We start from the raw sequence: 27580 nt of genomic DNA on the forward strand, positions 1-27580 counted from the left end.
TAAGAGGAGGAGGGGTGGGGGGTCAGACTTGGTTGTGAGATTTGAGGAATGTCACTGCACACATGCGGCAACATTTAACCCACTTTCTTTATTGAACTCGATTTGAATTTTCTTCATATGAAAAAAAAAATGCAGTTCTTACATTCAAGGGGAATCATTTATCACACAAAAAACATGGGGGGCAAAAAAAAATGCCAAAATCTTTCGAGTAAAAGTCAGTTCAGTATGAACTGGCACTTACTTTGCCCCCTGAATCAAAGACACGCAAAAGCAAAAATGTCATGAGCTTGGCTATACAAAGACGTTTACCACACATGTTAAAATTAAATTTGAAATACAGGCACTTCGTTACTTTTAATCACAAAGTAAGAGTTTAACAGATGCTTAAAATCCAAGATAATGTACACAGTTCACATGGTGGAGTGACAAGAATATTCAGAATAGCCTGAAACAATGTTTTAACAACAACGCCCAAATAACTGCAGTAGACAGGTGGCCTACATGTGCAGGATATGAATGTATTAGTGGTTTTGTGGTGTTCTGTGACCAACTTACATTTACTGAGAATCGGGCAAGTTTTCTTGAAAATACAAGCAAACAATATTCATGCTAAAAATGATTTTAAAATGATATTTTCAGTGCTTAACATTAGATACGTTTTGCTTTATTTATTTCAATTACAAATGTAATACATATGTTGACAGCAACTTGACTTCCTTCGAGGAAAGTTAATCAACGAGTGATAAAAGCGAGTCTGATGCATATTCAGGTCAGGTTATCAGAAGGCCAACAGATTCTGGTTTCAACCCAGTTTGATTTATGCTCCCAGTCAACTATAGAGACCCTCTGTGACGTCCCTGAATAAAGGAGGAATACCCCTCTGCATTGTGTCATGGTAATCTATTATCTATTATCCTCCTATAACAGGACACCAATACATTATATGATCATTTTTGTCTACTAATATTTGGTATAATGTCGTTTCATCAGGTCACACTAAATGAATTAAATGTTAGCGTACTGTGACTGGTGTGCAGGGTCAGAAGTTTCCAAGTTGATTTGGTTTATGCAAACTAAAAACTTAGACCGTGTTTACTTGTTGTCTTGATAAATTCAGTATTTCAGGTGTTCTATTTTACCTTTTTTCCCCAATCAGGTTAAGCTACCATGAATGATATTGGTCCTGCAGCCTTCCCTTTATCGGAAGGCCTTTAATGTCAAAAAACATCAGAAAGTGTTGAGTTATGCTGAGTAGTAGTTTGTGCTGGCAACAACCCCGGGTATTATTTTAATACCGGCTTTTACATGAGAATTTATTAAATTTGAGAGAATGTGCAAATTAATTTTGCTGTTTCTCTTCATGATGTGATCAGGCACTACCTCAATCCACAAACTCACTAAAATATTTTTAAGTGCATCGAAAAAGAAAAAAGAATTTTTTTTTTTTTTAAAAAGCATTCAGTAACACAATGTTATTCATATCGGTTTCTGTATTAATCATCATTGTAGTCGAGGCAATCAGGGCTGCCACCGTAACTATTGCGGTGTTCGTCGAGGCGATTGCGACTGCCACCGTAGCGGTCGCGTTGATCGTCGAAGCGATCTCGATTGCCACCGTAACGATCGCGGTGATCGTCGAGGCGATCCCGACTGCCACCGTAGCGTTCGCGTCGATCGTCGAGGCGATCCCGACTGCCACCGCAGCGTTCGCGTCGATCGTCGAGGCGATCGTCGAGGCGATCTCGACTGCCACGGAAATGATCGCGTTGGTCATCGAGCCTCTCACGACTTCCACTGTAATAGTTACGTTTATCATCTAGGCGATCACGACTGCCACCATAACGATCGGGCTGATACTCAAGGCGATCACGACTCCCTCGATAGTGATCATGCTGGTCGTCCCCGTGATCTTGAGAGCCAATTTCACTACCCTTGCCTTCATTCCTTTCTTTACCACTACTATGGCTGTGTTGATCCTCCTCAAACTTGTGTCCACCTGTTCCTACACTGTAACTGTTTTGAGGAACAACGTCTTTGTCTTCATACTGCTTGTGCTGCGTTGTCTTGCTGCTTGACTTGTCATCCAAGTACTGCTCTCCATCTTCAAGAGTATCTCTGTTATATCTGTCCAATTCTGCGGGGACACTAACAGAGAAACAGGGATACTAATAATCAATACACTAAAATAATTGCTGGTGGTGGTTTACAGTGGCAGAAACATACAGGACATATGACACGTACCCCTCAGCATACTTGTCCTTTTTGCCCTTTTTCCGGCAGCAACAGAAGATGAGAATCCCCAGGCACAGGAGACCTGCGAGGACTCCTCCAATTATAGCTGGAATGGATCCCTCATTCATGCTACCTGGGGAGACAAGAAGAAAGACTTGGGGTTTTCTCTATACTTAGTCCAGGGCTAAGATCCCCATTCGGCCACCATTTACAGCTTCATTAGCCATTTTAAACTTTCAAATTTATCGTCTATAAATCACACTCCTATGCAACTATTTTTCATTAGCAAAATATGTTTTAGAAAAAACAGAACCGCAAATTTTTTTAATATGAGACAATATAGTGAAGTGAACTTCAAACAACCTTCTTTTTGAGTATTACGATAACTAGTATTAACTGTGGTTTGAACAAAAGCAATGTATCCTTTGTTACATTTGTTGTTGTTAAGCAAATGTAGAGTTGTGCTGTACGCATCTTTGAAGCTACTTTAATTGGGCCACCAGGGGGCAGTGGAACAAACCATAACCACAGCATTGATACATTATTACCTTTTTGTTATTGCAAATGTATCAGTAAACAACTGAACATTTGCTAAGCCGATTTTGCAGGCTGAAATCGCTATTGTATTTTATAGTAACTAGCTAGATAGTTATCGTTAGCTCAGTGAGTTGTTTGAAACTCAATGTCTGGCTGACTCATTTGAAATCAGAAACCTGTAAAAGTTTTAAAATATGCACTTGGTTGGCTACATGCACAATATCATGCTAAAATAATGGGGCTAAAGTCATGGGGTTCATTTTTAACAGGCGAACAGGCAAATCATGTTATAACACTCACCAGGCATCACAGCTAAAGTAAAGTTGCAGCTGGCAGAACTGATTCGATTTGTTGATGTGCAAATGTAGAACCCAGACATCTCTCTTGAAATATTGAAGAGAGACAGAACTCCCTTGTCTGGAACAGAATGATAAAAATTGGCTAAACAATGCCGAGACAACGGGCCATTTTGTCATTCTTTACATTAACACCGATAAAAGGGAAACAAACTCTTCAGCAGGCATCCAAAGATGTGTGCTTCAAAATAATACATGGAGGGTTTAAATGTGTACCTTGAGTTGTCTTAGGTGGAAATTCTCTGGGAATATTTTGAACACTGTAGCTCCTCCACTCATAGGTGGGTTCTGGGGATCCCTCCTCAGACATGCAGGTGAGGATGATGTCGTGCCAGTACTCTGCTTTTCCCTGAATACTGCAGATCGGTATAGAAGGAGGCACTGGAGGAAAACAAAGAATTTAATGGAAAAAGTTACAGTCCCTTTATTCCAAGAGAACTATTGATTTAACATCCTCACCGAGACAACGAATTAATACAGCTATTCACAACAGACAGATAAATAATCATAGTATATCAGTGGTTAATTCTCACCCAGGACCAAAAGGGAAGTGGTGGCAGCTGTTATTCCCTCATCATCATTGGGGATTGTGACACTGCACTGGAAACGACGGTTGTCCTGCATGGTCACCTTTGTTAAGCGAAGTGTGCTCACATGCTTGTTAAGGTCAACCTCGAGAAAGGCTCTGCCTTCATAACCAGGCGCAATGTCAGCTGGATTGTTTAGAAAGTAGTTGGCCACGGATATCTAGAGAAATGATCATGAACAACATATTTTACAAAAAAATCTGCTCAATATAATATAATATTACAATATCGTAACAATATTCAACAGTATCACAAGAACAGTATAATAAGTGCAATGCCATAGGTCACCACAAAATACTATATGTAAGGTATAAGGATAGAGGGTATGGTACGATGTACAGATTATAAAGCATTTTGAAGCAAATCTGTGATTTGGGGCTATATGAATAAAACTGACCATAGGCAGGGTTATATCTGCATATAGCTGAATCGATTAGTCAATGGATCGATCAGCCAATTGACGATTAATTGTCAAAGTAATTTTTTCAAGCATTCCCCACTTTCATCTTCTCAGCTGTGAGGAATTGCTGCTTTTATCTGTCTTATGTGATAGTTTAAAAAAAAAACAAAAAAAACAACATTTTCCAACATTTTACGGACTTCAGGAATAACTGAGAAAATAATCTAAGTTAAGGTTAATCAGTAATGAACATAATGGTTAGTTGTAGCCCAATATCCGCTAAATGAGTGTACGAAGTATCATTTTTACAGGTGTTCTAATTTTCAGTTTCATTCCCAGTCTTGCGTAGCCACAATACTTTTTCTTGGATGAACAACTTGTCATAACTATGTATAAAACTACAAAACAATATAATATACAGTATCTAGCGTGTAGTCCTATTGAATGAAAACTGCAACATTAATTTGCTGCCTTCTCACCGTCTAATATGTGCAGCAGTGAGTTATGTGCCTTGTCATCCACTGGATAAAGGTCATTACCACTATATGGGTATGAACACTGAAAAAATGCCCTATCAAATTTAAGTGAAAACATTTTAGATTTCTTTTGCTCGAAATAAGCCAATTGGGCTGGAAGTGCAGTATAGTGTTATAAGTCCGGAAGTCCAGCTACCAGAAATTCTTAAAAAAAAGATAAAATTACCTAAAATAAAATTAGTGCATTTCATGTTTCCAGAACTTCACACAGGGAACACCCATATGGAGCTTTGACCAACCAGGTTTTGAATCTACAATCTTAAAGTTGGCAGATGTGTGATTACTATTGGGCCACCATGCCAGTGGACTACAGGTGCTGCATATACAGATATGGAAATATCAATCAGTGTGTCCACCAATTTGGTTCAGACTGAAATAGCTCATCAAATATTGGATTGCGATGAATTTTGAATGACTTTGGTGACCCCATGGCTTTTCCACGATGAGGCTGGCCTTTTTGGTTTGGGTGGAATGTTTTACCAACTATAGGATGGATTGCCATGGAATTTGGTGGAGATACTCATAATCCCCAGAGGATGAATCTCAATGACTTAAGTCAGTCCCCGACTTTTCCCAAAGTTTTCATTTACCTACTGAAATATCAAAATTCATTTAGTCTTGCATAGCCAGCACTAGATAATACAATCCATACTCAAAACAATTCAGGCTATATTTTAAATCTAAATACAAGATTATCTCACTTGCTTAGACATGGAGTTGACATGAGTGCGTGGACAGCTGAGTGCATAGCTTGAATTTGGAACTTGTCAAGTAATGGAACCGAAGGACACCTTCCTTTTATTTGATAGAAACTATAATAAACTCCACGGGTCATTGTCCATTTTAGGAAGTGTCCATTGACCATTTAAGGAATTGACAATGTCACAGCCTTGATATGAAAATAGTCTATTACACACAAAAAACAGTAGGTTAAATCAGTGTGGGTAAACGTAGCACAGATACAGTTATGGATTAACTTTATCCAGTGCCAATGAGTTGTTTTGACCCGGCATTCTTTTTTATATTACTTTTGGGTTACTGGGTCAAAATAATTGCTCATCTTGGGCGGTTTTCTACCCATGACTAAAGTTTACTGTGTTAAGGCCCACAGTGTTGGCCCACATTGGATAAATTTTTACCCCTGTGACTTGTAGTGTGTAACATTGTCTGAGAAGAACTTTAACAGATTAGTCAAAGATTGGAAGGTACACAATTATATGAATATAAAATGAATATCTTACTGATTGGATGTTGTCTATTAAAGGCGTACGCTAGCATTTTCATTACCATAAAGTGGGGGCACTATTGAGAAACACATCATAAAAATAGTTAAAACTGACATGGCAGAGGCTGAGATATCCTCACTTTGAGTCTGCGGTATGGGTCAAACTCCAAAAATCCCTGATGATGAATAAGTGAATGAGTCTAGACCGCCGCTTGCACATAATCCACTGCTACACATATGTCACCAAGACAGAGAAACATGGTATAGTTTTCAGTCAGCAGGATTATAAATCACCTGATTTGTCCTGTTATTTTGTAGTTTGATAAATAGTTAACGTAAATGCATTTGAGTTGCATTACTTCGTCATAACACAATCAGATGCAGGCCTTTCATTTGACCCTCCCCATCTGGTAAACACTTTACTTCACACCCACAAGTTTTACTTTCTGTAATAAATTTGTAGGCTCCCACCCGAAGCTGAGATAACCCTGAAGACATCATCAGGGTTTTTTGTTTTTTTTTCTCAGACTTGACAAAGTCAAAGGAAACATTCTGCAAATATGTGCACGGGCACAGTAGTACTCAACATGACAAGTAAACCAATCTTCATGTGTAAAATCACTGGAGATCCCCTTTAGGTATCTTATCACTATATTACTGTACTAAGAGAATGTGACCATCCCACATTTTGCAGGCAGTTATTTTAACCTCTCACCGCTGGATCAACATTATTGTCAGGGAAGGCTTCCCATTTGAGGATGAGTGTGGGGAAGTCTGGTCGGGCAGGGATGAAGGAACAGGTCAAGGTAGTATCGCTCCCGCGTGCAACCTCATATTCTCTTACTGGAATAGAAACCTGTAAGCTCCTGCAGCAGGGCAGCGCTGAAACAAAAACAAATACATAATATAAGGGATAACCAGTCTCTTTCCTAGTCAATTTATTTGTTTTTTTTTTGCAAAATAAATGACATCTCTTTTTGTAACATGTAATTGGGGGATAGAGAAAATTCGGTATGATTTATTCTGACCAACTCAAACTAAACTATAATAAAGATAAAAGAATAAATATACATGTAATGAATGGTTTTACCCACAGGTCTCTTTTGAGTAAAACACAATCCTGCTTCCGGGTGAGTAGCAAAATGTTGGATTAATGATTAACACTGGTGATAATACCATAAAGGTGTGGTAGTGGTTCAGAGAAAAGAGAGAGAATGCGAGCGTAAAGCCTACCTGTGAGTATCAGAAATAGTTTTCGCCATCCAAGCGGCCCCTTTGACGTCATTCCTGAAAGAGGATAAAAACGTTCAGCAATTAAAAAATCTGAAATTGATGCCCTCAGTCCAAGAGTGAGAGCCCGGCTAACCGTCACGGTGAACTCCCAGGTATTGAGAGGTTGACTCCTCCAGGTAATAAGTAAGTAGCTATAGGTCACATGTCACCGGAGGGCCAATCATTGATCTGCTATTCCCTTGATTTAACCTGCTTATCAGAGATGAACGTGATAAGGAGGGGGATGTACAAAAAAAAGGGCTTAAATGTTCAATTTATCACACACAGACAGACAAACATAGACTCTTAATTTGATCCCTGATAGATAAAAAGAAAAAAAAGACACAGGCACCTATACAAATGTGCAAATCTTTAGTCATAATCAATCAAAATATTATTATAGAACAGTTCAAGGTTGTAAAAAATATTGTCTTAGTATTTGTACACACAAGAAAAATGTAAGAAATTAAACTAAAATATAGTCTGTTTACATGTAAAGTGATTTTTATCCTAACATGTTTTTGTGCCTTTGTCATTTAAAGTCTATGTATGCCGTTGTTTATGACTGAAAATATTGATAATTAAACGTTTTAAAAATAAAAAATATATGAAATAGAAATAACGTTATGTTACAATTGGTAAGACATGCTCACAGTACATCCTCCAGTGAACAGACAGAGTCCAGATGGTTAAAGTGTTACCAATTTGTTAAATTTGATCATTTCAGTTGCTCAGTTTGACCTGTAGGACGCAGTATTGCACTGACTGCGATGCCGCATATGCTCAATACAAAAAGATTATTACTTTTCTCAAAAATAAAGGCAGAAGGGTGTGAACTGAAGCTGGACCTCTAGCTGATGGTTTGGTGTTAAAATATGTTCATTAAGCTATTTTTGAAGACTTCCTGTGTACCAGGAAAAAGACATGACCCTAACTCTGGACAATGATGCAGTCCTCCCTGGGCCAACAAGTCAGCTGTCTTGAACTATTCAGTCTATCATAAGATTTATGTTTAGCCTATGAAAGACTGAACACTTCACTTCAACCATTTGTTGTGTGAGAGAAAGCCAAGATCCTGCGTCTCTACATGGGGAAAAGGGACATACTGTACTACCCACTCAATAAACTGAAAAGATAAACCCAAAGGAGTTTTCTATTATAAGCTTCCAAACTTAAAAAACACCAATAATGTTGTTCCTTTTAAACATTGGTGGAAGAAGTTTTCAGATTTTTACACAAAAATACCAACACAGCAATCTAAAGATACTCCATTACAAGGGAAATTCCTGTGTTCAAAGTCCGACTAAAGCAAAATTACATTACTATTATCAGCATTGTTAGATTGTTAATACTTATGCATCAGTGTGTGAATAGCATTTGACTGATGGAGCTGCTCAAACTGGAGCTAATTTTAATTACTACACTTCTAAACTACAGTTTGGTAGTTTGGTTCATTGTTCCCAACCTAGGGGCTGTCACACTCCAGAGAGTTACAAGGTAAATCTGAGGCGCCATGAGATGGTTAATGCGATTGGAAATAAGAAAAAGAAGTTCTAATACACAAATATATCTTCATTTTTTAAAAACTTTTAATCATTGATTTTTTGTGAAATACGGATAATTTGGCCTCTTCGGGACGTTTACATGGGAAATTTTTCTTTGGTGGAACTACTGAAAACTCACAGACGTCTGAAATGTGAAAAGGTGCAACGAATAGACACAGTAAGGCATATATATATATATATATATATATATATATATACACACACACACACACACACACACACATATATATATATATATATATATATATATATATATATATATATATATATATATATATATATATAAACATACCAGGAAATATATTTTTGGAAGGGGTCATAAGCCAAAAAGATTGGGAACCAGTGGTATAATCTTTAACAATGTGTTGCATTTTATAAACTTTTTTATCCTAATATAAAAAGTTCCCTCTAAACTGTACTGGGCTACAAGTACAAAGTTGGATAAAAAATGGAAATACTCAAGTACAAGTACCTCAAAAACATAGATAAACACAGTACTTCAGTAAATGCATTCAGTTTGTTTTAAAATCCTGTTTTTAAATCGTTCTTTGATTGAAAAAACCCAATGTAAAACAATGAGATGAATTTTTCTTTAAGTGCCTTGAATATAGAATGAAAACTTCCAACAATATTTCTTTAACCTAAAGAAGGTAAAGGACGCATTTGTCCTCATATTTTGGGTGATTTCTGTCACTGGCTGTTAATAAATACGAGTGCCACCACTATACCGGTCTACTATGGTCAATTAAAGGACCGTACCAGTGAAGTTCACAAGTTTTACACTTTAATCTTGTTTAATTAACAGTTGAACAGTTTTATGTACTTGAATCTATTTTTATCTCTACAGGTCCAGGTGCCTGTTGCTTTACAGTCGGTTCCGTACGGTATGACTTTGTGGAGCTCTACATGGCCAGATTAACCTGGTGAAGGGCCTCAGGGCAAATATTAGCTGTTGAGCCCCTATTAACCCCTCTGTCACCGCCCTCTGTGCAGTGTGTATGTACTCTGTTCCCATCAAGTACAGTGCATGCAGCAGACAATACATGGCAGCTTCATTTTATGCCCAGAGACCCAGAAATAAACCAGTATTCCTACTCTGAAGTAATACTAACTGACAACAAATTATTTTTTTGGTAATGTTATTAAAAAAAGCTTTTCTGGTTTACGACTTTTGCATTTATGAATGTGTACCATGTAGGTCCAATATAAACTGAATAATAAGGGCATTAAAACTAAATGTTGACACATGTTGACCCTATAAAGTTGCAATGAATTAAATTACCAATATTGAGTGATATGCAGTGAACGTGGGACTGCCCCTGGGCCCCATTAACTGGTGGGTAATCATTATTAAAGATCAAATCTGCGTTAATTTTTGTCAGTGTTACACTAGCATTAGTAGTGCAGCTGAAGTGCACATTGATTTCAAAATATTGTGTTGCATTACCTTGTTACAGTACTTTAACTTTGACAAAAATGATGCAGGCTTGATGTTGAATGTGATGTGCACACAACTTATCAACACTTATCCTATTTAGCATTTATAAGCAGTATATAAACAGTAAATGGTATTTATAATACACCAGTTGTAAAGCAGATGTAAGGACATATTCAATTATTATTACATTTAAAGTTTTAGTTATTACTGTATTTGTCTGTCTCATGAAGCATCCATAACTGGTGTATAAATGGTTGATGAATTATTGATAACCCAGTGTAACAAAGCTCTAATCACATTAAATAAAGCCTTACAGTGTATTATAAAGCATTTATTAACTGTTTATACAAATAGACAGATCATTCAAAGGCAGGTTTAAAAAGGTTTATAAACATGTTCAAAACTCATGAAGACATGTTGAGCTGGAAATAGTTGTTTGACAGAAATGTTCAAGGTCCACTTACTAGGTTTTTTTTCTGGATCATTCCGGTTGTAACAATAACCAACTAAAGTATTTGTAATTTATAATAAAAGGGATAAAACATGCAGAACTGCTGGTACCTTCACTGTTAATCAATCTGCTCACTGGGTAGAGTGAATCAAGGAAGGTGATGTAATCTAATGGGCTATCCTGGTATATGTAGTGCATCTCAATGGGCAAAATGCAGGAAGTGGCTGGGATAAAAGGAAATATGTCTCTGCTTCACATCCTTACATATTAGAGAAGTGAAATTTTCCTTCTCTGGTCAGGGCAAGGTCACCAACACAGTGATGACTTCTCTCTCTCTCTCTCTCTCTTTTTTAGGATGGATGTTTAATGATATTATGTGGTTTCTGGATTTCTGGGAGTAGGTGTGAGAATGCAGCGAGCATACCCTTTTTCCTAAATAATAAAAAAATAAATACAGTCAAAGTACCAACAGTGATACACTGCAATAAAACAACATGAAAGAAAAGAAAACCACAACTTTCATCAGGCTATATCAAAACAAAACGTGACTAACAAAACAGATTGAGCAACAGTGCAGTACTAGACCATTATTCTCATGCTGCTGCCTGCTTAGTACGTGATTTCTAAAACTTGGCCAAAAATTGGCCACATTGTGCTGCAACTAGTGTGTTTTTCTAGCCAAAAATAAAACTCAGTCAGTTTTTATACATCTTGAGTAATACCAAATTTTTTTGGGGGTACTCATAAATCTCCTGTTAGACTATTTCTGTCCAAAAGTCGGGGTCTGAGTCATAGATAAAGATGGTGATGATAATGACACTTCACACACTGAGGCTGTCTTATTGTTGCACAGACTACAACACATTTTGACAAGCAAATTTGTCCTGTCGTGGCTACAGAAATAAACTTAAATTCACTCGACCACAGGCTCTGAGAAGTGAGTCTATCAAACACGGGCCTTTGTATCAGGGATCAATAAACAGTTATTATTGAGAGTTTGGCTATATCGTTATTGTTGTTGTTGTCTAAAATGATAGTGCTAATGCACTCTGGGCCAGATCCACCCATGTCCTTTTGGGCAATTTAAGTAAAGCCAGATGATTATTTAAGTATGTAAATCAGTCACAGCTAACAACACTGAGCACGCACTCCACCCTCTACTTTGTCCTGGTCCGTGTGTGTCCGTGTCGCTCTCTCTCTCTCTTTCTGTGTGTGTGTGTGTGTGTGTGTGTGTGTGTGTGTGTGTGTGTGTGTGTGTATGTATGTTTGGTGTGTGTCTCTCTGTCTCTTTGTGTGTGTGTGTGTGTGTGTGTGTGTGTGTGTGTGTGTGTGTGTGTGTGTGTGTGTGTGTGTGTATCACAGGCAGGCTCAGGGCTGGGATTTCGGGTTAAATATTCAAAATGGCGGACGGAGGAGCAGCGAGTCAAGATGAGAGTTCAGGACCAGGTAATGATTACAGCATTTTACATATTCATACTCATATTCAAACTGTGTTACTCACAATTTATGATAAACGGAATACAAATTAAACGCAGACTGACTAACAGATCAGGGTGATATCCAGCTCTGTTATAGTTTACACTCAGCTAGCCAACTGTAATTTGACAGAGGAGGAAACGAGCTATTGCAGTGCGACGGCAAATTACATGGAAACATGCCTCCCCCCTTTGTGTGATTAGACGGCTGTACGCCGCTACATATTCATACCTCTGCCGACAAATACAATTTAGCATATTTTATTAGTAATCGGCGACGTGACTATGGTCCATATATGACATATTTAGATATTTGACTAACGCAGGTTGATTGAAATGGGGATGCTAGCGGGCTAGCGTTAGCTAGCTTGCTAACGCTTGGCTTTGTGTTGATGCACACTGAAGCTTTTGAAAGAGGTTTGCATATTCATTTTTGGTGAGCCGGGCAATGGCTGCGCTTGTTTCTTTTCAAACGCTATTTGTCGGGGGGAGTACAAGAAAAATGCAGCATACCTGGCTTTTATTAAACACACAGTGTCAGCTTGGTTGTGTACCCATCTCGACGTGATTTTATAGCGGAGCATTTTGCCTCAGCCTTTTGTGTGCTCGGCGCAGTGGAGCTCCGGCAAGCCTGTTGTGTTATTCATGCGGGCCTGCCTTAACCAGAGTGCGGACTTCAGCATATTCCATCAGCCGACGAGGAAACGGAGCTCAACCTGCTTGACAACACAACACTTTCTGACGATAAAGACTAAAAGGTGTTTTTAAAAAAACAAAACAAAAACTGGCCTCGTCTATTCAAATATGAAGCGGTTGTCTTCCGAGTGGCTAACTGGCTGCCTTCTCTAACTTGGTACAGTGGTTTAGACTCGTAACTTTACGTTTGCGTTCATTTATATTCAGGTAAAATACAGACGGAGTTGTAGCGGTCAGCTGTTTAAGATGATGAAAATAGTGTTGGGTCGAAAGGTTTTCTCGCCTGCGTTGATGCAGTCAAAACTACAGTTTGATAGAAGTTGGGCCGAGTACTTTTTTTTTTTTTTTTGTTTTGTACTTGAGGTGGTAGTTGTCTGGCATCGGGATGGTGCTGGTGTTAATCTACCTAATTAGAATGTTGAGTTTATTTTTACAACTTTTCATGCTCCTGACTGAACTGTTTTGGAGACTTGGAAAGTTATACCTGTTCGGTCCTTCGTTGTTGCAGGAGTTGTGATCTGGTCAGTGTGTGCTCAATACAAAGATTGTACCTGTGTAACCCCCCCCCCCCCAAGCACAGGGAGGGGTAGTGAGGCCCACTTCCGGAAAGCCACAATAATACAGGCAGGGCATTCTTACTATTCACTCTGCCGGTTTCGTGGCTGGGCAAGACACAGCTTGATGGCCCTTTTTTTTTTTTTTTTTTTTAAGAAAAACTCATGTAGTTAAGTTTTCCATTTAGTTTGTTTTAAATGAAGCAGTCTGAAGTCTGTTGTAGTAATACTACAAAGGTGGGTTTTATTATCTCTGATACAGGGGTCTTTACTCTTTGACCTAACAGTTCAAGTTGCTTTTACACAGAAGTCTGCTGAAAAGGTGTTGTTATTGCCAGAGTCCCCGTGTGACAGATAAGATGTAACCATTTTTAAAAATAGACGTTTATGACTGGCTCTGACCATGTTGTCTGTTCTTGTATTCTTTGCCATTTAGAAGTTATGCTGTTGCTAGTCTGGAGGCGAAGCGCTGAGGAAGTCATAACTATCTTTGCAAGTCAAAAATGGATATTGAATGGAGCTGTAGCTTCTCGCACTTCTTTGCTTGGTTTATTTTAATAATGAAATTCAGTTTGATGTCCCAGGCCCTACTGGTGGTTTAGACTATATTCTTTCTGATGTACACTAAATTCACACTCTGCTTGCATTGTTACGAGGAGAATCACACCCCAACTTTGCCCAAAGTAATGATAATAACACATTACAGGATATTATGTGATATATTGCAAGACTGTCATGATACTAAATTATATCCTTTATCTTAAGCTAAGCTAAGAAGAGTTAAAGCATTTCATATTTATTAATACTCATTAACTGTTGCGAATAATTACAATATTAAGTTTTTTTGTTTGTTAGCATTTTGTGAAATTAGATCCGCACTCTGGAAATAGGCTCACTTGCATAAAAATAATAATTGACTTATACACTGGGCTTACTAAAGAACAGATGAGAAATAATTCTGTCATCCCCACACTTAGGGTACTTTTCTCATTTAATCAGTTTTCAGTTCCACCCTCATTCCAGCCTTGTAGTTCCATCATGAATATTCATTGATGTAAACACAGTTGTTATGAATAATGCATCATTTGCAGTAATAAATTCAGGACATGCCATCTCAAAGTACTTAGAAGGCCTCCATGAAGGCGCCAGTCACACAAGCCTTTTCACTGTGGAGGAAGAAAATCTTAACTAATAAGAGCTGTACGGTGAGCTCTAAACAGATAAGTACTTGTTTCTGGTGATCTGAAGTGAAGTGAGTCATTTCTGACTAAACAATACAAAACAAGGATACCTTATTACTGTTAGATAAAACAGACATCTGGCTAAAAGGTTGGCCTTTATCCTTAAAACATGGTATCTTTAAGATAAATAACAGCATACTAAGCTGTCAGGCTATATAAGGCTCTGATGAGTAAGCATTATGAAGAGAAACACATGTAAAAACCTTTTTTATGCGAAATACCCACAGGTACAAGTGAGGTTTCAAGACTACGTACCATGTAGGTACAAGAGTTAATCTACAAAATGGGGGCTTTTATGAAAAGTAGGCAGAGAGTACCTTAGGATTGGTGGATGAACCACAAGTTGTTGCATTTACCAAGCGACAATTGCCATGTTGTCCCTGATGACTCTCATGTGTCTGCCATTATGAAGAGCATCAGTAAACATTTGCCAGAATTTCATGAGAGGTTTTTAAGCTACAAAAAGAGTAGAACAATTTTAAAACACAGTGCAGGTTAAGGAAAAAAGGAGGCCTTTGTACGAAGACGTTCAGTTTGGTTAAAAGCATTCTTCTGCAGTTGCAATATTATATGTTATGTTAATATGTTATTCTTTACATAGATGATGGAAAAGAGGCAGGGTATCACAGTAAACACTGAGGAATCTGTTTAGAATTCCAAAAAAAAAGTGCAGTATTTTGCTATACCCAAATACCCATGAATAATACAGCAGTTAATGCTAATATCAGCATCCTAGGTGGTGAATTTACATGTGAATCCAGGCTGTCTGCACCGACAAACTGTAGTAGTGAGTCATGGCTGACCTCTGCATGTGCTGATTGGTAGTAGTTGAATATTCTTACGTGCCACCCCCATAGAAACTGCACTTTAATTTTGTTAGATTGAATTTTCCACCTAGCCTGTAGACAGTTGGCTAATGACCACCCAAGAGATACCACAGTATCTTGTATTGGTGTTAGCCCCGTTACTGTTCATCAGATTACACTGCATCCTGTGTTTTGTTCATTTGTGTTACAGTTTGTACTCTCTATTGTCAGATTGTGTTGACTTAATACATTGACTAAGGTTAAAGGTTGTTTTAAATTGTTTGGATATTCATGTTGATTCTGCATCAAACCAGCAAGTTTTATGTTGTTTTGGTTGTTAATGCCTGCAAATTGAAGGATTATTTGTCCTGACCATACATCCTGAGCGTTCCAAAATCTGCTTAGTGCGGAGACTGGTCAAATGTGGAAAAGTGGTCTCGATGTATTCTGTGTTTAAGATGAAGAATATAGGTATCATGGCAGAATGTGGATGTGCTAATTAAGTTTTTGCTCAGTCTCACGTTGAATCTTTACGCTCACATTAACGGCTCTGCGGTATTCAGTCAGCCTTCCCATATTACAGTGCTAATGAGATACCTATTTAAAATTCCCTTCACAGGATATTTGTATAATGCATTGTTCCATAGCAGGGTTTTGCAAACCATTCAACCAAGTAACTGTACATGTGTTGAAGTGCATTGCTGATAACTGCCTTTGCATTCAGATCTCCTCTGCTTTCTCGTTTGGTTGCATGATGTGACTGTTGAAGAGGTCATTAAGACAGGGTAATTTCTCGACCTGTCAGGCACACTTTGTTGGGATGACCTCTTTCAGATATTTTACACTAGTGTGCCAACTGTACATACTCTGTGGTAGCAACCTTGGTAAACATTAGGCTGGAGCTAAACTAAACACTGTTGTTTGAAGGGACAAACAGTGGAGAGTGGTATGGAATATAATGCAGTTGCCAGCGATTTGAAAAATATAAATTATGATTTTTTTATTTTTATTTTTTTTTAAATCCACGTATTAGTGTTTAGGATGGTTGTTGACACATAAATATGATTACAAATGAGTGCGAGGCTGATCTTTAGTATATTTATTGTCATTATAATCAAAAACTACCAATTAAAACAGGCAGATTGCACAGGACACACCTCCAACAAGTGATCGTGGTATGAATTCTCAACCAAACCTACTGGAAAGAGTAAAAACATACACCAAGCCTGATCAAAAATCCAGGATTATTATGTCCAATATGAAAAAAATAATTGTCAGCATATCCACTTTTATGTAATTAATTCTAAAGCTAAAAAAAAGACAAGTTGATTGAAAGAAGATTAAACACTTATTTTAATAATTGATTATTAATTTAAATCATTCTTTTCTAGAAAAAATGCCAAACATTCATTGGTTCCAGATTTTCAAATGTAAGGATTTCTGCTTTCATGTGACTTATATCACAACATACTTAATATCATTGGATTTTGGACTGTTTGTTTGATCAAAACCAGAGGCTTAAAGACATCATCTTGAACTTTAAAAAATTGTGAAAGGCATTTTTTTTTTTTTTTTTTTTCTGTTTTCAGACATTTAATGCATCAAACAAGTTGTTCATATGAACACAATAGAAATGGGATGAGTAGTGTTGATCCAGGGGAACTTGAACTCATCTGATGGGGTTTTTGCGGTATATCAGACCAAAAAAAACCTTTAGGAACCACTGTTTTAGGGTCTATGGTTGTTGGTCATAAAAGCACACTGCCCAGTACAAACAGCTGCTAAAGCTGCTTTGTGATTGAAGACTTGCCCCTCATGTCCTCGTACTGCTGATACAGGTCTGTTTGTTTATCAGCATGTACTGTGTTAACGCTGCCGTGCCCTCTTGGCATTGTTTGATTCGGTCAGCTAGTATGTAAATGCCTTTTGTCCGGCAGTGGGATAAGTGAAGAAGTTGATTAGAGCTTCAGCCAGGAGCAGTTGTGGTGGATTTAGTTGGTAAGCCCCTTCCTCTGTAGACCACAATACAGCCATGCATTCCAGTCCAGTCATTCTGATTCACTGGACACCTGTGCAGCACCATAGCAGGGCTGTGTCCCCACTATATTAACTCTCTGACCATGCTGGAAATGAATTTAAAAGGGCTCTTAAATGAAATACTAATGGAATGTAAAGCTAATCTAAATATGCTAATCCCAAAACACTTCATAAACATAGACAGCAACAGCCCGCCACCCACTCTCTGTAGACGCTTGCTGTGGAATGCTTTAGCCACAGGGGGTCTAGCAGTAATGACAGGCTTGTGGTGGATTAATGTGGAGTTATTTATTTCCGATTGAGTGAGTCCCCCTCCCACTCATAACCCCCCCCTTTTTTTTTTTTTTTTTTTTTTTTTATAGAGCAGTTGGGCCACGTCTCCATGACTCCTGGAGATTCTCTGAACGAGAAGTCTTAGACATTCTATTAATGCAGCGCGCCTTGCTAACATGCCTGGACCACCGCCGACAGGCCTCACACTGCATTCTGGGATATCTTCAGCCAGTTACCTGCTCTTAGCTAATTACTTTTTAGCCGCTCACTCGCACAATAATTGGGCTTGTGCTGCTGTCTCCCCTCCCTCTGCTGCGCCAAGTACTAGTTTGAGCACTTTTTTTCCTTTTGCTGTTTCGTCCTTATTCCCCTGTTTTTTTTATCGTCCTCCAAAAGCCATCCAATTAATATGCTAATGAGCTGATAAATATTTATAGGGGTTTAAATTATGCAGAAAGCTTTCAGAGCCCGGTGTGAAATGCGTCGCTCGCAGGACTTCAAAGCCTTGCATTGCTAACGAGGCAGGGGCAGATTTGCATACGGCTTTAATCAGCTGAATACTGATTATGCTTCATTATAGAGTTGGAGGTGGTGTGGGGTGTGGGGGGGCAGAGTTGGAGGAGGCCGCCAGCTGCACTTGTCGTTTGTTTCATTCCAGCAAGAGAGGGAGAGGGTGAACTTTTTCAGAAGTACAGACAATCTTGGCACACGAGAGAGAGAGAGAGAGAGAGAGAGGGGAGTGAAAAGTAGGCACTGTAAAGAGAGAGGGGCAGAGCTATAAGAAAAGAAAAGAGAGAGAGCGCAGAGTGAGGGAAGGAGAGCTGTTTGCCTAAACCCTGGTGGCTTTCACAGTGTGCGTATCCCAGTGTTGTTCAGTGAACCGTGCGACGGACAGTGCCACTGTGTCTGTGTGTAGCTCTGGTTGTATTGAACTCTGCTCGCTGCTGACCAGTGGAGAGTGAAGAGAGGGAGGAGTGGGAGGAGGCACAGAGTGCCGGACACCCTGTCGGGGGGTTTGCCCGGCAGAGGCAATTTTCCTTGATAGGTTCGGCAACCATGCTGGAAAACACAGGTGGAGCAAGAGTGGGTGAGTTTTTGATTTAGATTGTGATGGAGCTCAGCTGGGTTTTGTTGTTGTGTGACACAGGAAAGTCTGACTCGGCACAGTTTGCATTAAAATGTCACTTAGAAGAGTTTATTGCATTAAGGTGACATGACTGTGATCATGTTGTTCTTTTCTTATTATCCGTGATTTTAAACGCAGTTGCTTTGTTTTGGTGGTTAATTTTCCTTGACAATGTTGTTGCTGCTTTGAATGGTGAAGATGAGTGAAATGTTATTTTGGAGAATCGTGCAATCATGGGATATATTCAGGTGACAAAAGTGAGAGCACTCCTCAAATTATTGAGACAGTGTCATGTTTTTACCGGCAGTGGGTGTGAGTGTGTCTCACTATCTGTCTCTGTCTGGCTCTTCCAGATGCTAAAGTGAATAATCAGTCAGAAACTACTAAATGTGCAATGGAAAGTGGTGACGGGAACACCGGTGAGTGACCTCCAGCTTTTTTGTTTTTGTTTTTTTTTTTTTTAATTTTTTTTTTTTTTTTTTTCCTTTGCCGGGCTGAAATCAGGGTGTGCCGAGGTTTTATCTCCTTATTCAACACGTTTCAAATTCACACTGAAAGAACATTTTTGCAGCTAAAATCTGAAAAAAAAAAAAAAGCTCACCACTGTCCATCTTTTGTATTAGTGGGTCATTTTGAAAAAAGGGGATGGCAGCTTTCCAAAATCTTTGAAAGCAGTTCTCCATGTGTTTACCTCACAGAGCAGTTTCCCTCACTTATGCCTATTGAATATCACAGTCATTTGTCTCAGTACTGTATGCTTCCATTTTCTGTGTATGCCCATGGTGTTAATATTTAATTCTTCGATGATTCACCAGCCTGCATTTGAACAGATTTATTGCAGCAGTTTTATAACTTTGCATCACTAATACAATCTCATATTTTGTTACTTTTAAAAAATATGTTTTTAACCAGTTTTCCTTGCTCCTGAAAAAGTATACTTCTACTGGGCTTCTAGCATTGTGTTCCTCATTTTTGTGTTAATCCAATAACGGCATAAATGCCAGTTTAGCCACACTAAAAAAAAATCTTTGAACTCCTGACAGCACGTTTCATGAATTGTATTTCTGCCCTCAGGAATCCAAACCAATGGATTGGACTTTCAGAGGCAGACAGTGCCAACCACAAGTGCAATCACGAATGCACATGCACAAGCCCTCCTTCAACAGGTAACACATGATGCACAACATCACACACTTAACCTTATGTTGCTTTTTTTTTTCCTGTTTTTGTGGAAGGAGCAGATGTCTAACATTTGGGGGGTTTTTTTCGGTGTAGCAACACAGTTTAATTGTAGTTTTACAATGAAATAACGTATGAAGTTTGAACAGCGGTATGCTCATTTGCACTCACACATGCACAAGCAGAAAGAGTTCATTTAAATGAGCCAGGCTCTCCTGGTGTCGCCTGGCAACGAGGCAGATTAATCAACCCTGTATGCTAATTAGCTGCTCTGCGGTTGCTCGGAAACAGATGGCCGAGAATATGCAAATCTATGCAGAATTTACATGCACTGCATAACAGTTATTTTAATTAGCATCTCAACTCTCCCCTCCCTTCACTTTTCTTGTCTCTGAAGGCTGCAGCACATTTGAAATACCCACTTTCTCACTTCCTTTTTAATTTAAATTCCGCTCCCTGCTCAAAGACTAAAGGATCATTCTCAGAAAACCACTTGGGTACACTGAGATTTTATCTTTTATTGTGTTTTTATTTTAATTCTTATTTTATTTAGCCTGTCTGAATTCAAATTTCTTTCAAATTGCTTTCAGTTAAACTATTTAGGGACTATGACATCAAATTAAAAGACTTGACCAGGTCTACCTTACATTGTCAGCAATGCTCAGTTATGCTTGTAGGAAGATTTCCTCTAAGCCCCCCTCTTTGCTTCACCTCCACTAGTCTAAGTCGGAAGACTCGAGTGCTCTTCCGACCTCCGTCCAGCAGAGCGTATTGCCTCAAACCCAGCTAATGTTGGCGGGGGGACAGATTGCTGGAGTAAGTGGCCTGCTGCCTCACTGTTTTGAGTTAAAAAGTAGTCGTAGCCATCCACCTGGGGTGACACCTGAACACGATCAAACCTGGCTGAAAGGTTGGAATATGAAACGATGGCTTGTCCCTGATTCTGTGGCCAAGGCTGGTGTCCCCTTTGCCTGTCTGTCTGTTCATCGTTGTGGTTGTTAGGCTATTTCCACATTCCTCCATACCAGGAAATGGAAGGATGTGTTTGGACATAGTCTGTGTGTCTGTACACTCATGGCCTGGCCAACCATATGACACATTTCATATCCATCTTAGTCCCGCGGCCGTGCTGTAGTTGAGAAGACCAGATGGGTCGAATGCGGTTGCTGTTGTGATATGTGGGAGTGAATAGTTACTGTGCATGTGTATTTGAGTTTTAACATGACATCAACATGCTCATTTGCACTTGTGCCTGGCTCAGCTGCATGAGTCTTCTCTCCATTTGCCTGTATGGGCTCATATTAGTGTTGCCATGATATCAAAAGTTTCAATACTACTTAGATACCTTTTATTAAAAGTTCAATTCAATAGTTAAATTTACATAAACAGTCAATACCCTGACCTTATGTATTCAGTATGGTGGTGAATCCACTTCAACATCGTCTGTAAGGGTGTGTACAAATTGGAATAATAAAAAAGAGAAATTGAAACAGGCAAAGCTGAGTTCCAGTTCATGACAGTAAACTGGAGCAGCCATTCAAACAGCTGTTGGCAACAGCATCATCTAATGCAGTCCACCTGCTGTTGAAAAAAAAACTGGAGCCAGAAGGGAATACATTTAGTGTTTATCTTAGGGTACTTAATGAAGACAGATTCCAAGCCAACATGTGAAGACCAGACTGTAAAATGTGCTACAAGTCTTTTATGCAACACACGTGTTTTCGGAATATCCTGCTATTGTAGTAGTTATGTTAGATAATAAACTTTGCATGGGTATCAAAGCCAAAACTCGAGTATTGTGACGACACTAACTCATCCAGTCAGTATGATTTATACTTAAAACTGAATTGTCTAAACAATGCTTATTGTCTTTGTTTTTCTGTTTCCCCTTCTCTCGCTCTGTAACCTCCTATGTCTACTGTGTTCCTCTGTCTGTTTCTGTGTCGATGCCTCTTCAGTTGACCCTGACCCCAGCGCAGCAGCAGCTGTTAATCCAGCAGGCCCAAGCTCAGCTCCTGGCTGCAGCCGTGCAGCATTCAGCCAGCCAGCAGAACAGCACCACTGGGGCAAGCATCTCAGCCTCCGCAGCCACACCCATTACCCAGCTGCCCCTGTCACAGCCCATCCAGATCACTCAAGTAGGATACAATCATCCATGCACCAGAGTTTCTGCAAATCCTTCAAATATTTTTTTCGCAAAACTTCCTGAAGCCCCTAAAAGATTTTGAATGAAGCAGACTGTAAAATTTGAAAGCTTACATTTAGTTTTAGAAGAATGATGTCCACTGTTTGTGATTATTTAACCAGCAATATAGGGCTTATATTTCATTTTATTTCATTAAACATAAAAAAAAGTATGTATGTTTGTAGTTGTGATAAAGTCAGCTGTAATGGTGCCACAACAAAACTTAGGTCATGTGAGTAAGTGGTTACAATGCTCTGGAGATGCTGTTTAGGCTGGTGTATGTGATTGTGGTGATGATTTCATTTTTATGTTTTCCTCTAGCAGCTACAGCAGCAGAATCTAAGTCTGCCTCAGTTTGTTCTGGTTCAGCCTGGCCACCCGATCGCCACACCACTGCAGCCCGCTCAGTTCATCATCTCACAGACACCGCAGGCCCAGCAGGGTAAGCAAAACACTTGCAGTGTTTGATTTGCACGCAGAATAAAGAAGACAGATATATTCCAAGTATTAGATTGTAACTGAAGCTTTCTTTTAATCTTCCCTCCCGTCACTCTTTCACTCTGTAGGCATATTGCAAGCCCAGGGTCTTCTAACTCAACTACCTCAAAGCCAAGCTAACCTCCTGCCGACTCAACCAAGCATCACCCTTGCAACTCAGGTTGGTAATGATGCAAGCAACTCTTTTAAACTCTGAAAAATGTGTTTCAGTTATTCTGGCAGTGGTTACACTTCCCCATCTGTAATCCAGGTGTTGGAATGAAATCACAACACAAAGCCGATGTTTATAGATTTGCTTGATGCATTTTCTTCCACATTTTTTTCAGATTTTACTTTTCCTCCCCTTTGCAGACTCTTCTTGACCTTAATAATCATTATATTGTGTATTTTGCTGTTCTCTGCAGCCTGCAACTCCAACCCGCACAACAGCAGCCACACCTATTCAGTCCCTGCCCCACAGTCAGACACCACCCAAACGGTTGGATACCCCCACTCTGGAGGAGCCTAGTGATCTGGAGGAGCTGGAGCAGTTTGCCAAGACCTTCAAACAGAGACGTATCAAACTGGGCTTCACACAGGTGTGTGTAGGACTGAATAGATTTATTATCTTCAAGAATTCAGTGATTCCCTGGTTTGTAATTCCATGCATTTTTCTTTTGCAAATAAACGTGTGGATATTCTCATGCTCAAATTCTTAGTACATATAATACATAAAGTATATAACCTGTAGGTGATTCTTTGCTGCGGGTAAAATTAATTGTGATGCTTGTGCTTGCATTATTCATTATTCTTTGTCTGCCTCTCCAGGGGGATGTTGGCCTGGCCATGGGGAAGCTGTATGGAAACGACTTCAGCCAAACTACCATCTCTCGCTTTGAGGCCTTGAATCTGAGCTTTAAGAACATGTGCAAACTCAAGCCGTTGCTGGAGAAGTGGCTCAATGATGCAGGTTTGTCCCTGAACCCACCTGAATGAGTGATACAGAAGCAAATGGCATTAGGGGATAATACTTTTGATCACTCTGCATATGTATCCTGTGATTTCCTCACATCTGTCCTTGTCTGGTGGATTAGGCAAAGGACAGGTTTTGTATCTTCACAGCACTTTGTCTTTACCTCTCTCCCTTTCCTTTGTGTCGGTGCTGTTTGTGCAGAGAACCTGACATCTGACCAGGCCCTGTCCAGCCCCAGTGCCCTGGGCTCCCCAGGCATGGGCATAGAGGGGATCAACCGCAGACGGAAGAAGAGGACCAGTATCGAGACCAACATCCGAGTGGCCTTAGAAAAGAGCTTTCTGGAGGTGAGAAACTCCTATTCCTTAAGTTACCAATAATAATCAAAGCAGGGAAATTAAGTTTTCATTCCCATTAAGCAAAAGTTTGGGGTTGCCATTTATTGCTTATTATGCAAGCTAAAAACAGATGTGGAGTATTTATCAATATTTTTGTAATATTTTTATGTAGTAGAATTGGACATTGGAGAAGTGGATTCATCTATGAAAACTTGTCACTATTGTAAGGCACACTTGGCAGAAATTTTGAACATTTAAAAAAATTTTAAGTATGTAAAATTATCATAGTATAAATGAGATGTGGACTTAGTGAATGATTTAGTCTCCACAGTGCTGACAGGGAATTCCTGGCTTCTTTGCCCTCTTCAAGCAGAACCAAAAACCTACCTCTGAAGAGATCACCATGATCGCTGACCAGCTCAACATGGAGAAGGAGGTTATTCGGGTCTGGTTCTGCAATCGCCGGCAGAAAGAGAAGAGGATTAACCCCCCCAGCAGTGGCAACAGTGGAGGAGGCAGCACCCCCATCAAAACCATCTTTACCCCCAGTAGCCCTTTGGTAAGGGTGGACACCCTCATACATAATGTTTCTTGTAGGATTATTTTGTAGAGGTGGAGGACATTTTGTGCGTTTGTAGCTGTAGCCAAATGGTGATGTCAAACTCAGTAACTCATTCAGTCCTTCCTCTTATTCTGTTTCCCAGGTGGCCAGCACAGCAAGCCTTGTGAGCAGTCCAACTATTAACACACCCACCACTCTGACTGTAAACCCAGTGATGCCTCTCACCAGCACCAGCGTCTCCAGTTTGTCTTTCACAGGTGTGTGTATTTGCCTTCTATGAAAGTGTGTTCTCACCACACAAAATGATAGAATTTAAGCTTAATTTTTTTAATCTCTTTTGTTTTCTCCCCATTCTCCCCAAAAGGCACGACAGGTGGAGCCACAAACACTGCATCCGTCATCTCCACCGCACCCATGGTTACCACAGCAGCCAGCTCTCCATCTTTAAGCCCGTCACCAACAACTATTCAGTCCACGACCACAGAGAGCAAGGCTGGCACTCAGGCACAAACCGTTGTCACCCAGGCCCCGACATCCATAGCCACCACTTTAGGGACGGGTCAGGTGATGGTGGCAGCTCCAGGGCTGTCTGCGGCACTTCAGGGTGCTGCCCAGTTACCCACCAGTGCTAGCTTTGCTGCTATGGCTGCTGCTGCAGGGCTCAACCCAGGACTGATGGCCTCTTCCCAGTTCACTCCAGGGTTAGCGCTGGCCATGTTAAAACTGGTCCTCTAATTATCACCTCTGTTGATCTCGCTCATTTGCTCAGGTATCCTGTCTATTGATCTATATGATCTTTTCCTATGTCTGTGTGTCTAGGGGGGCCCTGCTCAGTCTGACTCCTGGTGGCCTCGGCAGTGCACTGAGTCCTGCCCTCATGAGCAACAGCACCCTGGCCACCATTCAAGGTGTGTACTAATGTCACAACAATACATTAAATACTTAATGAGCAAATATTTTGTAGTCGGAGATGAAACATGAACCAAGTGGCATAGGTGGTTGCATGGTATGCAACTTGGTTTCCATCCTTTTTTGAACTGTGGAATGTTATTATATTGACATTTTGTTTGGGTTGTTGGACAGAGAAAAGAACTTTCACAAAAGAGAGAGTGAGCAAGAATTAAAAACTGAACTAGAAGCTGAAATGAACTTAATTTGTGCTGCGCAACATTTCATAATGGTTATTACTAAATTTAAAAAATACTGAGCAACACCCAGGTGGAGTCCTCACACAGATTTGATCTACTTCTGAATGCTGAAAGGTGGTAATCACATACCAGATACCTCACATACTGATGAACAACTTTAAATAAAAATCAGTTCATGGTTTTTGGATGTATATTAGGGAGTGATGAGGAAGGCCAGCACCGACTGCACAGATGTTACTTTACTGGGGAAAAAAGAAAAAAAAAGCCTATAACAGTCTATAAATGTATGTATTTGTCTATAAATGTATGTATTTGTTATAATTATTTACACCATCTCCTAGAAGCAGGTTTCTGGTCTTTGGTACAGGTGGTTGGGAACCTCTGACATTTAGGACAAATTCTGACTCAGTAGAAAACAGATGAAAAAATTAACCAATAAATAAAAGGTCCAAATGAATTCAGAAGTTCATAAATGAGCAAAAATAGATAAACATATTTTGAAAACTTAGACAAAATGATTTTTTTTAAAAAGGGAAAAAAAATCCATCATGGGGTCATCAAGATAACCCATTATTGTAAAAATTTACTGAGGACACAAAACACTTGGATATTGAGGTTAAAATAATAAGTAAATTAAATAAATAAGGCCACAGCCATGAATTTAATCCTTCTGAGAGAAAATTACCACTGCAAGTAGAGAAATTAATCCCGCTGGGCAATCATAAATTTTGATGATTTAAAAAAGTAAAATTTGTCTGTGTGTGTGTGTGTGTGTGTGTGTGTGTGTGTGTGTGTGTGTGTGTGTGTGTGTGTGTGTGTGTGTGTGTGTGTGTGTGTGTGTGTGTGTGTGTGTGTGTGTGTGTGTGTGTGTGTGTGTGTGTGTGTGTATATGTGTATATATTTTATTTTATATATATATAATGTGTGTGTGTGTGTATTAAAGTTATTTTTCAGCTGACCATTTTTGGCTCATAAGGAAGGTTTATTCTTTATTATTTTCTCCACAGCTCTGGCCTCGAGTGGCACAATCCCCATCACTTCTCTGGATGGCGGTAACCTGCTGTTCGCCAACACCTCTGCTGGTAGCACGCCCAACCTTGTGACCACGCCACTCTTCCTGAACCCGCAGAACCTGTCGCTGCTCACCAGCAACCCCGTCAGCCTGGTGTCGGCTGGGGCGGGGGGGCTGCAGGTCACTGCTGATACTCATCATCAAGCCACCACGGCTGCTGTGCCTGTACAAGCCTCGACCATTACCACTGCCTCCAAGGCCCAGTGAAGCCAGTCAGGCTGCATCCCGAATTAACGCCCTATTTCTTATGTCGTGCACTACTTTTATCACACCATGTAGGGAATAGGGAGGTTGTTTGATATAGGCTCTGTGTTTCACTAACCACCCCACATTCTTTGCATTGTATCTATCATTATTTAATCCTTTTGCTGCCACCAAAAAGAAAAGAACCTCAGAAGAGATTGAGGTTACCTTTTTTTTTTTTTTTTTTTTTTTTTTTTTTGTTTATTTGCTGTCTTTTCCTTCATGATTCTTGGATGTTTTTTCCACAAACAGTAGCCAGATGGACACTGTTGTTGGCCTGCCGCTCCTCATGAACCTTGAAAAGTGTCCAGGAAGAAAATATTCTCGGCACCATCAAGCTGTTCACATATGTATATGTATATGTATATGTATATGTATATATAATATATAATATATATATATATATGTATATGTATATGTATATGTATATGTATATATGTGTGTATATACATATATATCCTCATCCCCCTATTTCCAGGTCAGAAGTTTCTCTGAAATATTTCTAACCAAAATTGTTAGGATTTTGCTCTTTTAACATTCAAACTAAACTGATTTACTACTAATTTCACAATATTCATCATCACTAATGGGGATTT

At 39.5% G+C, this 27580-nt stretch overlaps 2 protein-coding genes across 3 annotated transcripts; one reads left to right on the forward strand and one right to left on the reverse strand.

Annotated features, from left to right (window-relative positions):
• Positions 1–94: 94 nt before the first annotated feature.
• On the reverse strand, positions 95–13314 carry LOC120801105 (cell surface A33 antigen-like). The gene is made up of 8 exons (XM_040147648.1): positions 13255–13314; positions 7107–7160; positions 6589–6755; positions 3659–3872; positions 3342–3506; positions 3070–3186; positions 2242–2365; positions 95–2145 (listed from the first exon to the last, which is right to left on the reverse strand). The coding sequence occupies exons 2-8, from the start codon at positions 7156–7158 to the stop codon at positions 1494–1496; spliced, it is 1491 nt and encodes a 496-aa protein (XP_040003582.1). The 5' UTR covers positions 7159–7160; positions 13255–13314; the 3' UTR covers positions 95–1493.
• On the forward strand, positions 12000–27005 carry pou2f1b (POU class 2 homeobox 1b). 2 transcript variants are annotated; one of them, XM_040147646.1, is made up of 13 exons: positions 12000–12045; positions 19882–19973; positions 21945–22124; positions 22493–22613; positions 22738–22829; positions 23074–23247; positions 23477–23618; positions 23814–23968; positions 24330–24518; positions 24664–24778; positions 24886–25222; positions 25341–25429; positions 26677–27005. In XM_040147646.1, exons 1-13 carry the CDS (start codon positions 12000–12002, stop codon positions 26946–26948), a joined length of 2004 nt encoding a protein of 667 aa, XP_040003580.1. In that variant the 3' UTR covers positions 26949–27005. The 2 variants fall into 2 exon arrangements, with proteins under 2 accessions (XP_040003580.1, XP_040003581.1); XM_040147647.1 differs by having other exon boundaries at positions 24333–24518.
• The last annotated feature ends 575 nt before the right edge of the window (positions 27006–27580 follow it).

The sequence above is a fragment of the Xiphias gladius genome, chromosome 16, assembly GCF_016859285.1.
Source record: "Xiphias gladius isolate SHS-SW01 ecotype Sanya breed wild chromosome 16, ASM1685928v1, whole genome shotgun sequence".
Lineage (NCBI taxonomy): Eukaryota > Metazoa > Chordata > Actinopteri > Istiophoriformes > Xiphiidae > Xiphias > Xiphias gladius.

Bases quoted from the DNA above. Each gene is read 5' to 3' on its own strand.
- LOC120801105 (XM_040147648.1), bottom strand. From the start codon at position 7,158: ATGACGTCAAAGGGGCCGCTTGGATGGCGAAAACTATTTCTGATACTC. The intron at 2,366-3,069 runs GTGAGTGTTATA...TTGTCTCCCCAG, and splicing joins TACTTTAGCTGTGATGCCTG to GTAGCATGAATGAGGGATCC. The intron at 2,146-2,241 runs GTACGTGTCATA...TTTCTCTGTTAG, and splicing joins AAGGACAAGTATGCTGAGGG to TGTCCCCGCAGAATTGGACA.
- pou2f1b (XM_040147646.1), top strand. From the start codon at position 12,000: ATGGCGGACGGAGGAGCAGCGAGTCAAGATGAGAGTTCAGGACCAG. The intron at 24,779-24,885 runs GTGTGTGTATTT...TCTCCCCAAAAG, and splicing joins CTCCAGTTTGTCTTTCACAG to GCACGACAGGTGGAGCCACA. The intron at 25,430-26,676 runs GTGTGTACTAAT...TTTTCTCCACAG, and splicing joins CACCCTGGCCACCATTCAAG to CTCTGGCCTCGAGTGGCACA.